The sequence below is a fragment of the Brachyhypopomus gauderio genome, chromosome 1 (genome assembly GCF_052324685.1).
Source record: "Brachyhypopomus gauderio isolate BG-103 chromosome 1, BGAUD_0.2, whole genome shotgun sequence".
NCBI classification, from domain to species: domain Eukaryota; kingdom Metazoa; phylum Chordata; class Actinopteri; order Gymnotiformes; family Hypopomidae; genus Brachyhypopomus; species Brachyhypopomus gauderio.
Genome location: NC_135211.1, coordinates 22,719,943 through 22,736,274, shown reverse-complemented (window position 1 = coordinate 22,736,274; position 16,332 = coordinate 22,719,943). Strand labels below are relative to the sequence as shown.

General features: G+C 41.3%; 2 protein-coding genes across 4 annotated transcripts in view; both read right to left on the bottom strand.

Annotated features, from left to right (window-relative positions):
• Window positions 1-3,990: 3,990 nt before the first annotated feature.
• Window positions 3,991-16,332, bottom strand: part of camkvb (CaM kinase-like vesicle-associated b) — a 39,786-nt gene continuing 27,444 nt past the window's right edge. Inside the window, exons 1-11 of one of the 3 annotated variants that reach the window (XM_077003380.1) lie at window positions 11,024-11,042; window positions 9,849-9,950; window positions 9,391-9,522; window positions 7,710-7,784; window positions 6,684-6,822; window positions 6,414-6,534; window positions 6,199-6,274; window positions 5,657-5,793; window positions 5,263-5,341; window positions 5,019-5,106; window positions 3,991-4,747 (exon numbers count right to left, since the gene is read on the bottom strand). In XM_077003380.1, coding sequence (XP_076859495.1) covers window positions 4,397-4,747; window positions 5,019-5,106; window positions 5,263-5,341; window positions 5,657-5,793; window positions 6,199-6,274; window positions 6,414-6,534; window positions 6,684-6,822; window positions 7,710-7,784; window positions 9,391-9,522; window positions 9,849-9,943 — 1,293 coding nt within the window. In that variant the 5' untranslated portion in view covers window positions 9,944-9,950; window positions 11,024-11,042 and the 3' untranslated portion in view covers window positions 3,991-4,396. Of the gene's footprint in view, window positions 4,748-5,018; window positions 5,107-5,262; window positions 5,342-5,656; window positions 5,794-6,198; window positions 6,275-6,413; window positions 6,535-6,683; window positions 6,823-7,709; window positions 7,785-9,390; window positions 9,523-9,848; window positions 9,951-11,023; window positions 11,043-16,332 lie in introns of those variants that run through there. The other 2 variants (XM_077003371.1, XM_077003390.1) reach the window with 2 other exon arrangements.
• The window catches only part of LOC143513063 (uncharacterized), a 14,431-nt gene continuing 12,968 nt past the window's right edge, over window positions 14,870-16,332 (bottom strand). Inside the window, exon 6 of the mRNA XM_077004431.1 lies at window positions 14,870-16,292. Within this exon, the coding sequence (XP_076860546.1) occupies window positions 14,870-16,292 (1,423 nt within the window). The remainder of the gene's footprint in view (window positions 16,293-16,332) is intronic.

Genomic DNA, 16,332 nt, shown 5'->3' with positions numbered 1-16,332 from the left:
AACCCTAATGCAAAGTGAATGAACAAAAGAGAACTCTAAATCAAATCAGATATTTGGTGTGACCACCTTTCCCTTCGAAAACAGCATACATTCTTTCTAGGTACACTTGCACCGAGTTTTTGAAGGAACGCAGGGATGGTGTTCACACATCTTCTGTGGATCTTCTCAGCAGGGATGCTGTTCACACATCTTCTGTAGATGTAGGCTGGCTCAGATCCTTCTGTCACTTGTGTTATCCCAGATACACTCAATGATCTTGAGATCAGGGGCTCTGTGGGGGTCATATCATCACTTCCACAACTCCCTTGTTCTTCCTTATGCTGAAAACAGTTCTTAATGTCATGGGAAATATGTTTATGGTCATTGTCCTGATGCAGAATAAACAGATGAGCCAATGAGCCAATCAGATGCTTCCCTGATGGTACTCAGAGTTGTAAAATCCAGGTTCAGAAAGTAAAAGTCCTCACCAGGATTTTGCTCAGGCTTCTTGGATTGTGTTGATTCCACTCATTTTACTTGGATTGCACTAATTAGAAATCTAGCAAGCTTGAGCAAAATCCTGGTGAGGACTTTTACTTTCTGAACCTGGATTATACAACTCTGATGGTACTGCATGATGAATAAGTATCACCACTACGCTCCTCACCGCGTCTACGCTCCCCACCGCATCTATGCTCTCCACCGCGTCTACACTCCTCACCGCGTCTACACTCACCACCGCTCCTACGCTCCTCACCGCGTCTACGCTCCTCACCACATCTACGCTCCTCAGTATTGTCCGGTTCTTTGTGCCTTTTAAGAAGAGCTTGTTCAGCACAACTGAAACCCTAGACTGCTCTGAGATCTGCCTGGGAGAGACCCTGCTGGTGCAGTAGAACTACGTTGGGCCTTGTTGCTGTGCTCTGTCTGGCCATGCTGTATGACATGTGACATGACACTGTCTTGTACAACCTCAGCTTTATAGCACAGTTTGGCTGTTCCTCAGCCAATCTGAAGCCTCCTGCACAACTGTTTCTGTTTCAGTTAATGAATTGGTTAATCATACACCTGGCTATAATTCTCTATAATCCTACGAAATCCCTGAATGTGCAGGTGTACCTAGAATAACTAATGCTGTTTTGAAGGCAAAGGGTGTTCAGACCATATTTGACTTGATTTGATTAAAATTTCTGTTTTGATCATTCACTTTGTATTAGGTTAATTTAAAGAAATAAACCAATTTTGTAGTATTTTTTCATACCTGCCTAAAATGTTTTGCACAATACTGTACATGAAACAAAATAGATTCAACATATAATACTGTACAATGGAGTAATAAATATTTGTAAATATGTCAGAAAATTAGGAAAATTGCTTAATCTTAAGAATGCTCTACGTTATGAAACTAAGAATAAAAATGCATTAACTATCCATTTTTCCTTCCTCACAACTGATGCATTCTGATCTTTTTTGTTAATTTCAAATATACTGCAGAGAATAAAAGAACACTGAGGAGGAGAGCAGACCATAAGAGTGGGTCAGAAGAATTAATAATCCCACTGGTGGGTCAGATGGATTAATAATCCAACTGCAAATACAACACAGATTAATAGATTAAACACACATAAAGAAACAGACAACTTAAATAAGAAATCTTATTATAAATAAGAGTAATTTGATACTACATCTAGCCAACAGAAAATGTTGCATTAGACCCCTTAGTTTTTTTCTGGACAAGATATAAATCAGAGTGAAGCAGATTTGATGGGAACTTGAAATCTTCAAAATGTACATAATCTAAAGAAATGACAATGTGACATTGACCCACTCTTAAAAGTGCAGTTCTTTTTTCCTTTTTCCTTCCTGTTCAGTGCCAAGCTTTTTGTATCATGTACAAATGACATCCTCAAACCTTGAACCTCAAAAGTGCCTAACATTTGATTTTCATATAAATCCGATGGTTAATTCATATTTAAATATGTTAAATAATGGCTGGACCAAGAGGGACAAATTCTGTCAGGGACATATTCTCCATGTAAGGCCATGTATTGTGACATCTTTCTTAAACACACAGATTGCCAGGACATGAAAATATAAACAGCAATCTCAAAAAGCATGCTGTTTTTGGCTACGTCTCTAGAGAGGCTAGTATTTACAAAACTTTACATTTTTTAAAGAGCCAAGATGCACTTTCCTAAGCATGGGAATGTAGAAAGGTGGATATGCTAGCCAACTGCTTGAATAAACATCTGACGAAATATGGCTTCCATATGAGATTGAAATTAGCCATTTATGTTTAATTCCTCTATAACAGAGAAATGACATTTCTCTGAAAATCTTACAAATAACATTAACTGTGAAAATGATCCACATGTAATAAAACATCATAAGATATAAGTCAAGAAGCTCATGATTTATCCACTACAAATGTAACTACAGTTGTGATCAAATTTATTCAACCCCCAATGCTGCGAAAGGTTTTATGGAATTCAGTGCACATTTGTAATTGTGTTCATAATGAAATCTTACAAGGACTTGTTAAAGAACTAAATGCAACTAAGATAGCATCATTTTTTTTTGTCATAAAGTATTAAATGGCCTTTTTGTGATTTCTTCATTGACACAATTATTCAACCCCTTTACGACTACCACTCCTAAGAACAGAGGTTCATTCCATTGTTTTCCATCAGGTATTGAAAACATCTGTGGATGTCAACGAGCAGCAATCAAGCATGATAAGCACCAATTAGGCAGATTTAAAAGGACTGTGATACTCAGCTCCTTCTAGACATCTACTGGTGTGTTTCCAAGCATGGTGAAGGCAAGAGAATGGTCCCAGAAGACAAGAGAAGAGGTTATTGCTCTTCACAAGAATGGCAATGGATATAAAAAGATTGCGAAGTTGTTAAATATTCCAAGAGACACTATCGGAAGTATCATTCGCAAGTTCAAGTTAAAGGGCACAGTGGAAACGTTACCTGGTCGTGGCAGAAAGAAGATCCTGACCGCGACTGCTGTGCGCTACCTGAAGCGTAATGTGGAGAAAAATCCCCGCGTGACTGCTAAGGAACTGAAAAAAGACCTGTCAGATGTGGGCACTGAAGTTTCAGCTCAGACAATAAGGCACGCACTGCATAACGAAGACCTCCATGCCAGAACGCCCAGACGCACCCCCTTGCTGACTCCAAAGAACAAGAAAAGTCGACTGCAGTATGCCAAAAGTCCTGTGGACAAGCCACAAAGGTTTTGGGACAGTGTACTGTGGTCAGATGAAACTAAATTAGAACTGTTTGGGACAATGGACCAGCGCTATGTTTGGAGAAGGAAGAACCAGGCTTATGAACAAAAGAACACCTTGCCTACTGTGAAGCATGGCGGGGGGTCAATTATGCTTTGGGGCTGTTTTGCTTCTAAAGGTACAGGAAAGCTTCAACGTGTGCAGGGTACCATGAATTCCCTTCAGTACCAGGAGATCTTGGAGGAAAATGTGATGGAGTCAGTCACAAACCTGCGGCTTGGGAGACGTTGGACCTTCCAACAGGACAATGATCCGAAGCACACATCCAAGTCCACTAGAGCATGGTTGAACATGAAAGGCTGGAACATTCTAGAGTGGCCATCGCAATCACCAGACTTAAATCCAATTGAGAACCTCTGGTGGGACCTAAAGAAGGCAGTTGCAGTGCGCAAGCCTAAGAATGTGACTGAACTGGAGGCTTTTGCCCATGAAGAATGGGCTAAGATACCCATAGGTCGCTGCAAGACACTTGTGTCAAGCTATGCTTCACGCTTGAAAGCTGTCATAACTGGAAAAGGATGTTGTACTAAGTACTAAAAAATAATGTCACTAGGGGGTTGAATAAAACTGATAATGATGTGAGCACAGTAAAGACATTTGTGGTTATTCCATCATAAATATTATGTTATGTTTGTCTAATTTATAAGTGCCTCTTTGATATAATTGTAAATAAGATGACTGAAATGATCAAAATCAATGTCAAACTGGCCAAAACACTTTATTTCAGTGGGGGTTGAATAAATTTGATCACAACTGTAGTTAGCTCAGTGGGCTGATAGCAATCGTATGGCTTTTCAGAGTTGTTTGTCAGTATAATCAGAACTGAAGACAAATTACAAACTGGTCTCTGTTGGTAACCACTGGTTTAGTTCTGTTTTGAGTGGGTTTATTGGGTGACAAGATAAACCCTAATGTGGCAGATTTAGTTAGGGTATGAAATAACTCAGAGAAAGACTTTGGCCTCAAGGCTCAGGGAGATGACGCTGGTGCTGCTAATGTTAGCATGAGAGTCAAGCAGGTTCAGAGTGACCATGCTAAGAGCTAATTTACAGAGCTCAGGGCAAAACACAGGGGGAGGGTTTTGGGGGTTGGGATGGTGGTAGCAGACAGAGACAAGATTTAACCAGTGTGTTCATCTCCGAGGTGTGTGGAGAACAGAGTTGGAGGAGCTTCACCGTTGCAGCGTGATGCGGCATCATCTGCGACGTGGACAGAAGCTGGGCTGGGTGGAGTTGGCTCAGCTGATGTATGTTCTGGAGCTGCTGTGGGCAGTGCCTCTGCACCAGGGGTCTCCAGGCCAGAGCTGTTTTCTGGCACGGCGGCCGCGGAGGCCTCAGCTGGGGCCTGGGGATTTTCCTGTGCTCCCGTAGCAGGGCTGGGGGTTCCCGCACTGGCCGCGCATGCTGTGTCAGTATTCTGATGCTCTGGGGCTCTCAGCCTCTTCATGATTGTGGTAACTCGCACGGCTTTCTGAAGATCAGGAATCACACGTGCTTCAATGGGGAGGGGTTCTCTGTCTCTAGTGGCTGAATATACAATTACACTCTAACTGTCTAAAACTGGAACAATGTTCATGAAACAACCTCTGCATAAATAGTGTAATGTATTCATTTTCCTCCACAAGAAAAATTAATGTACTCCCCTAATATCTTGCCTGCAGAGTCTGGACATGTTAAAAGTAGATGGCAAACCAATTTAGTCTGACGCAGAAGAGGAAAAAAACACAAAAAGTCATTATTACCTTCCACTTAGCTTTTGCAAAATTCTTCTCTATCTGTGCACACACATTTTCTTTGATGTTCTTATCTGAGGCAGCATTTCCAGATATCCTACAAAGACAAAAAAATACTTCAAATAAAGCCCACAAAACTAACTGAATTAAAACACACACACACACACACACACACACACACACACACACACACACACACACACACACACACACACACACACACACACACACACACACAGAACTTTGAGGATACCATTCATGGTTGATGGCTTCCTGGGCAGTTAGTCTCTGATACTGGTCAACCTCCATGAGACGTGATACTAAACTCTTAGCTGTAAACAAACAAGATACACCGCCATAAGTGGAACTAAATGTTCAAAGTAATAAATGCCACTAACTCAAAAATGTAAGGTACACTTAGTCTTGGATAGGTGTCCCAGTCCCTGAATATGCAGAACATGTTTTCTTTGATCAGTGCCATCTAATTCAGTTTACCAGCAAACACCCAAGCCCTTCACATTATGCAGGCAAGGGCTATAAAATGTGTGGAGAGGCAGTACTCTTGGTTTGAGAATGGAAAAGGAAAACATATAGTCCAATTTTAAAGATCCTGGACAAAGTGTGGATAGGTAATTTGTCCGAGGTACCAGAGTCAGAGATATCGTCCCAGTATGGTGAGTCAAACTCATAGTCTCCTGCCAGAATTTTGCGAAACAGGTTCTTGTCGTGGTTTTCATAATCATCATCATCAGCTTCGTCATAGAATGGAGGGTTCCCAGAAAGTCTGTGAACACCACAACACAATGAAGGGTTTGAGAATTTAAATTCAACATTTACTCTAAAATGACAATGAATTATGGAAATGTTATTTATTTATTTGGATTTTACAAGTTTTGCTCATTGTATGGCAAACATAGAAATTTTCGGTGGACTTTCCCCATTCAGAGCATATTCTACAAGGGACAAATCTCATGTTCTGTTTAGACATTATAGACCACATGTTTCAAATCCTCCGTTTCCTTTTGTGGACACTGGATAGACTTGAGTTATCAGACCAAGAGCCAGGCAATCAGACCAAGAGCCAGGTGTTTTGAGATTTTGAATTCTTTATACATAAAACTTGAGTAGTGACTGTGTAATAACGAATTCAAAGTAAGTGTAAGTGTGTAGTAAGATCAGACCAACTCACAGTATGTACATGATCACTCCCAGTGCCCAGCAGTCCACAGGTCGTCCATATCTCTGCCGCCCCACAACTTCTGGAGCTAATAAAAGAAGCTTAAGTTCCTTCTGTGAAATGTTCTGAAGGAACTGTACATTCCTTTATGTCCTTTCATCTAAGCTACATATTACCCATGTGAGTCTCCAGTCAAAAACAAACCTAATAATGAAAGAGACCCTTACCCAGGTACTCTGGAGTCCCACACGGCTCTCTGATAAGTCCATTCTCAAGTTTAGCAAGATGGAAATCACTGATGACAATTTTTGAGTGCTTCAGGCGGTTGTAGTATACCAGATTCTCCAGCTGAAATGAGAATCATGAATATGACATAAAGTTAACACCTTATTTCATGATGCGTCAGAAATACAAAATATAATTTGTTATCTACTTATTACAAGTCATTCAGTATGTATTTTTCAATCATGAGCTCCAGGTGGCACTGCGTCATGTACCTTCAGGTTGCGGTGGACGATGTTGAGGGAATGCAGATACGCCACGGCCTCCATCACTTGGCGTATGACATTGCTGGTGTCTTTCTCTGAGTAGTAGCCCTGGTCCAGGATCCAATCAAACACCTCTCTACCTGTAGCACTACATGAAAGGATACAAGTATTCATTGTTCCTCCAGAGACAATTGGGGTAAACAAGCCTCATTCCTTGTAGCTGACTCACTTGTACAAATTGTTTTATAAACACTCCTTTGCAATTTCACACTTCAAATCAAATCTCCAGTCATTAATCTGTAATCTCAAATGCACATTCCTTGCTTTTAGCTTTAGCATGCTAATGGCTCTACCAGGCAAGCCCATTGTAGCGATACCCAGCTAAATAAATAAGCTTACGAAGCATTGGTGTTTTCAAGTGCGATGTTATACAGTAAAGGAATTATAAAACCAAGCGTCCATCAGGACCACCGAACCACCAATATTACAGTAGCCCTGTAATTCTGCATTATGCAAAAAAGACTGGATTCCTCAAAATCCAAACACACAGGAGAGTATATGGCCAAACACACAAGACAGTAGGCTATGTATCCAAACACACAGGAGAGCATATGGCCAAACACACAGGAGAGTATATGGCCAAACACACAGGAGAGTATGATCCAAACACACAGGAGAGTATGATCCAAACACACAGGAGAGTATGATCCAAACACACAAGAGAGCATATGGCCAAACACACAGGAGAGTATGATCCAAACACACAGGAGAGTATGATCCAAACACACAGGAGAGTATGATCCAAACACACAGGAGAGCATATGGCCAAACACACAGGCGAGCATGTAGCCAAACAGAACTGTCTTGTGACTGAGGGAGGAGTTGTTAGAGAGGGGAGAGATATTTCAACATGTTTCTCAATCTGCTGCGTTCTCAGACTACATCTGCCCCGTCTCTCGAGAGCTGCGTCAACACTGAATGTGCACCTGAAGAAATGAACAATGTTGTCTCTTTCAGTCAGATGCTAGAACTTACAGTTCCAGGAAGAGAAAATATTCTTTCCTTGTTTCATAGACGTCCACCAGCTGGAGAATATTGGGGTGCTTCACCCTGAAAACCGACCAGAAAATGATGGAAAACATTTAGCAGAGGGTTAGGTGAGATTAGAAAAAAAGTTCTTGTTTCAGTCAATGCATGATCATATAGACCTAGTCAATAAAGGCCCATAGGACATGAGTTTTGGGGCTGACCCTGTACAGAAGCATCTGATTTTATTAAGATCCTTCCTTGACTAAAAGTGTGTGGTTATTGCAGATAAAGTTAGTGCTGTGTGGGACTGGTGCAAAACCCAGCAGACACAAGGCTCCTTACCTGGCACAGGGCCCTGATGTAGGCCCTAATAAAGTGTTACCGTTATTAAAATGTGAAACGTCTGATTATGAGAAATCAACATGTACCTGAAAATTCAGAAGCCAGTATTTAAAAAACTAATAAAAATACTAAAAATATTGGTATGGGGAGGAGTCTGAGTTAGCTAATCAGAGTATATTCCCCATATGAGTCTGAGGTAGCCAATCACAGTGGAGTCCTTGTGTTTGAGGTAGACAGGGAGAGTGGACTTCGGGAGGACTCTGAGGTAGCTGGTTATTGGATTTTTCACGTGAGGGTTCTTTTACACCACTGCTGCAGGGCGTGAATCAAGGCCCCTACAATTCAGTTTAATGCTTCACTGCTTGTCTCAGCAAACTAGGGGAAATAAAAATTATTTATTTTTATGATTTGGGATTCAAACTCTAAATAACCATTGCAGGGGTTGCTTAGGACCTCACTATTAACTGTAGTTTGAAAAAAGATTCAGTATAAAGGAGTTGTAAGGGCGAGGCACAGGCTGAGTAACGAGGCGGTTGCGTGACACACATGTTTATTAAAGTGATATATAGTGCAGGCAGCGCACATTAACACATGTGGCGTCAGACTCAAAGACGAGCATGGGACACTGTAAACATTAAATAGAGTCCCAAGTGATGATGAGACGAGCCACAGGTGAGACCAATGAACACACTCACATAAACCCACACCCACAGAAATACATATACGGACCTAACTACAAGTAGACAACATGAACACATGCCCAAAGGGAGGGCTCCGGGCCTATATAGAGACAGGAGTAAGAAACACCAATGTACCAATTCCTGCACAATGAGAACAGTGCACAATAGTGTTGTTTTGGTAATTACAATATGCTCAGGACATTCCTCAGATGTCTGACCATATTTTTGCTAACCTGTAGTATTAGAGGAATAATTTGTTGCAGTGAGTGAAGCGTTTGGGATCTGTTAGAGTAAGGCACAGAGCGGTCGACAGGAAGCAGGAAATGAGGACACTCAGCCTGAGACTCTGAGCTGTCCACGGCGCGGCTGGAACACTTCATCACGGGGACTAAAGCGCATCTGCTGCTCTCGTCCATCTATTCAAACCGTTGCCTCGGCAAGAAAGCAGCTCGAGAAACCGTCTCTGCGTAGCTACAAAGCTTTCTCCAAAAATGACATTTGAAGGTTTTTTTGTTCTCTTTGGGTTGAGCTGCAGCAAAATTAAGGACTTTTATATGCTTCCGGAAAAGGAGACAACTGTAGTCATCAAGAACTCTGACACTGAAAGGAAAAAAATAACAACAAAAATAAACAACAACAACCCAAAGGGCCATCGTGATACTCACATCTTCAGGATGAAGATCTCGTTTTTCGCTGCCTTCCGTACCTTCCTCCCGTCCTTCTTCAGAAACTTTTTGCAGGTGTACATTTTCGACGTGGTCTTGTCCTTGGCACGGAAGATCTCACAGAACTCTTCCCTTCGTAAAGAAAAGAAAACAGGTGGAGCACTAGGTGGCGCTAGCATCCAAACACTCTGAACCTCACTTCCAGACTATCACAAACAAGGGCTGCTATCTCTTAAGCTTAAAGAGAAACTATGTTATAAAGCCTGAAATCACTACAAGCACATAGCTGTTAAGGGATGGAGTGTTAAAAAATATATGCAGCTGCACCCAGATCAGTGCATCATGCCTTCAAAGAGCATGACGTGCATAATTCCTACATCGAAATTTCCTCTCCATAGCTCTGTAGAAATTATTCTTTCTGTACATAATGTTTACATGGATTTCGAAAGGGTGCTTACGACTTAACGATCTGGCCCAAGTCATATCTGTCTGTGATGTCTGTAGGACTGTTGTAGTCCTTCTTTTCTCCAAGCGTCAAACAACCAAATGGCATGGCCCCTCTGAAGACAGAGAGAAAGAGAGGGGAGGGGAGGAGGGACAAAGGAATAGAGAAAAGAAGAAGGTGAGAATAACAAAATATTCCTATTATATTCAAATATTCAGATGTAACTTCACGATCAACGGTATTCAAAACAAAGCACAAGTCTAATATCACATGGAGAACCTCCCTGGTTTATTACCTGAATAAATAAATAAAATACAAACATATTATACAGTATGATCCATCATTCTGAATCATTTCAGACTCCCAGCACTCCACAGACTCCTGGAGGAAATAAATGGCATGCCCAAGCCATGTTTACTCACGCTGACGGCATCTTTCCCTACACAAACAAAACAAATATGGGAGCCCTGTAATAGCGCACCCTGCTGGCGGAGTCAAGCTCACTGGCAAATCTAATTTGTGCACCAATGATTGGAAAGGCAGGTGGTGATGGTGCGTGCTTGACTCACGGCATCCGAATAGGGCAAAGAGTGAGTCAACACTCCCAGGAACGAAGGACAGAAGGACAGGGACAGCGAGAAGATGGCTGACCAAGAAAAACATTTGTGAAAGACTGAAATTTATCCTAAAAGTAGCGGCAACAGATGAGGTCAGAGGAACTGAAATGACAGAAGAGTCAGAGAGATATAGAGAGCGAGGAAAATGACTATATCTGCAGATTCAATGTCAAGGCAGGAAAAATAAGAGACATTGGGAGGGGGGAGTGTCGGGAGCAGCAACAAAAAATAAAAAAATCTATCTATCTATCTATCTATCTATCTATCTATCTATCTATCTATCTATCTATCTATCTATCTATCTGTGTGTCTGTCTGTGTGTCTGTCTGTGTGTCTGTCTGTCTATCGATCTATCTCTTTCTTTAAGTGCATAACATAAACCTTACATATCGTATACATTACATTGAACATAGGAAACATAAAACTTCAATCAGAGCAGAACCCTAGCTGAAATGCATAGCCATAAAATACAGTCAGATCATCACAGTACATGAGTCAGTACAAGTATGCAAACCCCAAATGACCTTGGGGTTAGTTGGGAATCAAACCCATGACCTTGGGGTTGCTTTACCTTAATATCAGCCTGTCGAACAACAAAAATCCCTTCTGTGCATGTTCAGTAAGCAAGTGTCACTGTAAATGATAAATATTCTGAATTCTTAAGTGCTTATCCTATTCTTCAGTGGTTTGGAACACTGGGAGTCTCCTTCTGCTGCTCACGTCTCTAGTCAGAAGAGGGCGCTAGAAGTTGTTCATCTGCAGCCATATATATATATATGTATGTATACACACACACACACACACACATTTCTGAAAGACATTTCTGAAAGCCACTGCTACATATGGCATTTCAGTTTGGAATAAGCATGGTACTATGGTAATATGGTAATGCTCCAAACCATGTGGATATGGGCTCCACTGCCTCTGCCTCAGACTGGCGATGCTCTTTCACACTACAAGAAGCAGGAGAACAGGGCTAGAGGCTCCATGGATAAACAGTCATACAATGGGAAGACAAACACAGAGAAAAAAAACACAGAAACAAATATTAAACTATATCTCCCCAAACAGAAGTTTCTGGTTAGTTACTTCATACTACACTGTTTATTCAGTGTTGCTCTCTAGAGGCATTAATTCAGACTTCTTTCATTTCTTTGCGTTGCTTGCGAATAACAATCACTATTTGCTGGGAGCATGTAAAAAAAAAAGAATTTCAAAATTCAACAAAATACAGCAGAAAGCACTCAACACTCTGACCAAATGCTTATTCAGGTTCACTCTGTTGCAGGTTTGAAAGTGCAAGCTGTTTGTGTGTGTCCTTGTGCACATGTAGGTGTGTATTGTTGCCTTTGTATATGCCTCTGCCTGACCCAAACATCCTCATACTGTGCCATAAATAAATCCACTTTGGATCGATGGGCTCCCAAGACTCGATCTCGCCTGATTAGAGTACGGAAACCAATCCTGCATGATCGTAAGCTAGTTAACAGGAATACACCTCGAGGATGCACAGTATCACACCAGCTGATTCTGCCAATGATGACAAATCGATTTGCATATTTCAAGTTTCTTTGGTAACTTCTTCAATCAAAAAGGCAGGAGTAAAATACATTTGCATAAAATACCCAACCAGCACTTTTTTGGAGATTTTACTTTGTTTTTTTGGAAACCATGATAGGGTATTGTTTTGTGAAAAGCTTATCCATATCCCCTAATTGTGTAAACAGAAGGTGTGTACTGTACAAACATTTGGTTTAAAAAATCATTGATAAGAACTATGGAATTTCATATAGTAGTTTTGCATTCAAATTTACATTCAAGCTAAATGCAGATATCACTTTGGTCTGAATAAACAATCACTAACAACTCTACTGCTGTGTTGTAACAATGGTGAGCCAGGTCTTAGCCCTACAACCTTCATTTAGACTCTGTAAAACATTTATTAGCCAAAGCTTCAATGTGATGTTGTGTACTGGTTTGGCCTTATGTGTTTCCTGGATTACATCTTTCCCTCTGTATTAGACTACAGCTTGTCAACAATTACAACAATTACCTCAGTACTGGATTATAACACTTCCCTCAGTACTGGATTACAATAATCACCTCTGTACTGGATTATAACAATTACCTCTGTACTGGATTACATTTTTACCTTCTTTCCCTTTGTATTGGACTGTATGGTCTACCAGCATGTGCCACAGCAGGTGCCAGTATAATTTTGTGATCTTACTATGTGGCAATAAAAATAGAAAAAACTGAAATTGTATAAAACTTAATGTGAATCAGATTCAGATCAAACAAGAAAATTTCTTCCTTTGTCTCTATAATCAGTGTTGTAGGCAATTAAGTTGAAATTTCTGAAAAATCTTATAATAAATCAGTAATGTTTTGTAACCACTTCTGCAAAAAAAACCTCTTCTTTCAGCAGAAGAGTTTTCACCCCACAGTTGCCTTTATTAGTGGGTAATTAGGTGTTTGGTGAAGACAGAAGCAGGAGAGAGGTGTGATCCCAGCCCTCACCTGGGAGGTTATTATCACGGACGCCTGACCGGGTAAAGGCAATTCACTGCTGAAAGAAAAACGCAAACCGTAATTCTGTTTACATCTGTGCTTTCAGCAGGAACAGAGAGTTGCATCACAGTAGCATGCAGATGTGTCAGTGTGTACAAACAAGATAGAATTATGTGTTTATGGATGTAGGCTTTTTGTAGGCTATGGATGTATTTTTATGTGTGTGTATATTTCCCATTTGAATATACATGGATTGGACAATGAAACTGAAACACCTGTCATTTTAGTGTGGGAGGTTTCATGGCTAAATAGGTCCAGCCTGGTGGCCAATCTTCATTAATTGCACATTGCACCAGTAAGAACAGAGTGTGAAGGTTCAATTAGCAGGGTAAGAGCACAGTTTTGCTCAGAAACTGGGCAATGCACACAACATTATGGGTGACATAACAGAGTTCAAAAGAGGACAAATTGTTGGTGAACGTCTTGCTGGCGCATCTGTGACCAAGATAGCAAGTCTTTGTGATGTATCAAGAACCACAGTAATGTCAGCATACCACCAAGAAGGACGAACCACATTCAACAGGATTAACTGTGGACGCAAGAGGAAGCTGTCTTGGATTGTATCCAAAAAACATAAAACCACGGCTGCTCAAATCACGGCAGAATTAAATGTGCACCTCAATTCTCCTGTTTCCACCAAAACTGTCCATCGGGAGCTCCACAGGGTCAATATACAGTGCCGGGCTGCTATAGCCAAACCTTTGGTCACTCGTCCCAATGCCAAATCTATCTCTTTGAATTCAAATACAGCTTTTGTAGATGCCATCTGAAAATGATAAAATCAAGTGCTGTTAAAAAAAATCTGTCATCCATCAACATCTCTTTCAGAAATAAATGAAAAAGTTATAGCTGCCCAATTTCAGCAGACATGGCACACAGCAGAATCATGGATTAGTAACCAAAGGCAGTGGAAGGTGAGAACTGTCGTTCAGAGATACACTATCTCACCATACCAGACCACTGCATAGAGCATAATCACAACTACTTATAAATCTGCTGGCTATTCCTGGTCAGTAGTGAAAACAAAACCCGTCAATTAAGGTCAGTTCTGTCATAAACCTTAAAATTGCCATGTTCAACATGAATAGAAAGCACCCACGTATTGCCTAAACACTGAATCGGAAACTACTCCATGCGATAGCACAAAATCTATGATTACTTTCTTACAATTCCAGACGCAAAGGTGTATTTACATTATGCAGTAATGTAGTAACATTATGTCAACATTATTTACAATAGGATTTCATTACAGCATTGCTTCTATTACAACATGAAGGTTTGACATACCATACATACCATATACAGACATACATTTCAAATTTACAAATGCCAGGTGTCACGGTACGGCAGGCCCCCTGCTGGTCACCCCCGTCCACAGCGGTACTTGTCCCTCAGGTGGGCGGGGCCTATGATCTGCCTCACCTGATGGTCGTTTGTCTATATATGTCTTGTCTTCGTACCAGTCATTGTATCTTTAATTTCGAACTTGGCATAGGTTTTTGGTTTGCTCACTTTCTACATTAAAACCTCCTTTTTCCCTGAGACTTGGCGTGATCACTTCCATTTTATTTCGCACTCCCTACCTGTCACACCACTTCTAAAAAATAAATAAAAACTTTTTTTTTCCTCATAGAGATGATCAGTGCTAGAGATGCATAATTTATTAGAACATATCTGAAGCCACAACATATTCCTGAAGTTAAAAACTGAGATTAAGAAAAAAAGTGATATTAACAATGTTAATAATGTTTGCAATATTAGCAATGTTCTGAGCTATCCCCTATGAACAGACCACGCTGTTATTTGCTCTCTATGGTTCTTAGTGGACCAGAGAGTAAAAAAACAGTCAATCAGGGAAGGAAGAGGGAGGGGCGATAACAAGAGCAAGTAGGACAGTGCTATGTGTTATGACATGGACAGTGCTGTGTGTTATGACATGGACAGTGCTATGTGTTATGACATGGACAGTGCTGTGTGTTATGACATGGACAGTGCTGTGTGTTATGACATGGGCAGTGCTATGTGTTATGACATGGACAGTGCTATGTGTTATGACATGGACAGTGCTGTGTGTTATGACATGGGCAGTGCTATGTGTTATGACATGGGCAGTGCTATGTGTTATGACATGGGCAGTGCTATGTGTTATGACATGGGCAGTGCTGTGTGTTATGACATGGGCAGTGCTATGTGTTATGACATGGACAGTGCTGTGTGTTATGACATGAACAGTGCTGTGTGTTATGACATGGGCAGTGCTATGTGTTATGACATGGACAGTGCTGTGTGTTATGACTTGGGCAGTGCTATGTGTTATGACATGGACAGTGCTGTGTGTTATGACATGGGCAGTGCTATGTGTTATGACATGGGCAGTGCTATGTGTTATGACATGGGCAGTGCTGTGTGTTATGACATGGACAGTGCTGTGTGTTATGACATGGGCAGTGCTGTGTGTTATGACTTGGGCAGTGCTGTGTGTTATGACTTGGGCAGTGCTGTGTGTTATGACATGGACAGTGCTGTGTGTTATGACATGGATAGTGCTGTGTGTTATGACATGGACAGTGCTATGTGTTATGACATGGACAGTGCTGTGTGTTATGACATGGGCAGTGCTATGTGTTATGACATGGGCAGTGCTATGTGTTATGACATGGACAGTGCTGTGTGTTATGACATGGGCAGTGCTACGTGTTATGACATGGACTGTGCTGTGTGTTATGACATGGGCAGTGCTGTGTGTTATGACATGGACAGTGCTGTGTGTTATGACATGGGCAGTGCTATGTGTTATGACATGGACAGTGCTATGTGTTATGACATGGACAGTGCTGTGTGTTATGACATGGGCAGTGCTGTGTGTTATGACATGGGCAGTGCTATGTGTTATGACATGGACAGTGCTATGTGTTATGACATGGACAGTGCTGTGTGTTATGACATGGGCAGTGCTACATGTTATGACATGGACAGTGCTGTGTGTTATGACATGGGCAGTGCTACGTGTTATGACATGGGCAGTGCTGTGTGTTATGACTTGGGCAGTGCTATGTGTTATGACATGGGCAGTGCTGTGTGTTATGACATGGGCAGTGCTGTGTGTTATGACATGGGCAGTGCTGTGTGTTATGACATGGGCAGTGCTGTGTGTTATGACATGGACAGTGCTGTGTGTTATGACATGGGAAGTGCTATGTGTTATGAAATAGACAGTGCTATGTGTTATGAAATAGACAGTGCTATGCTTCTTCACACTCTCTCCTGAGCTGCCCCCCAGGATCTCCCCACCTCCCACTTGGGTCAGAG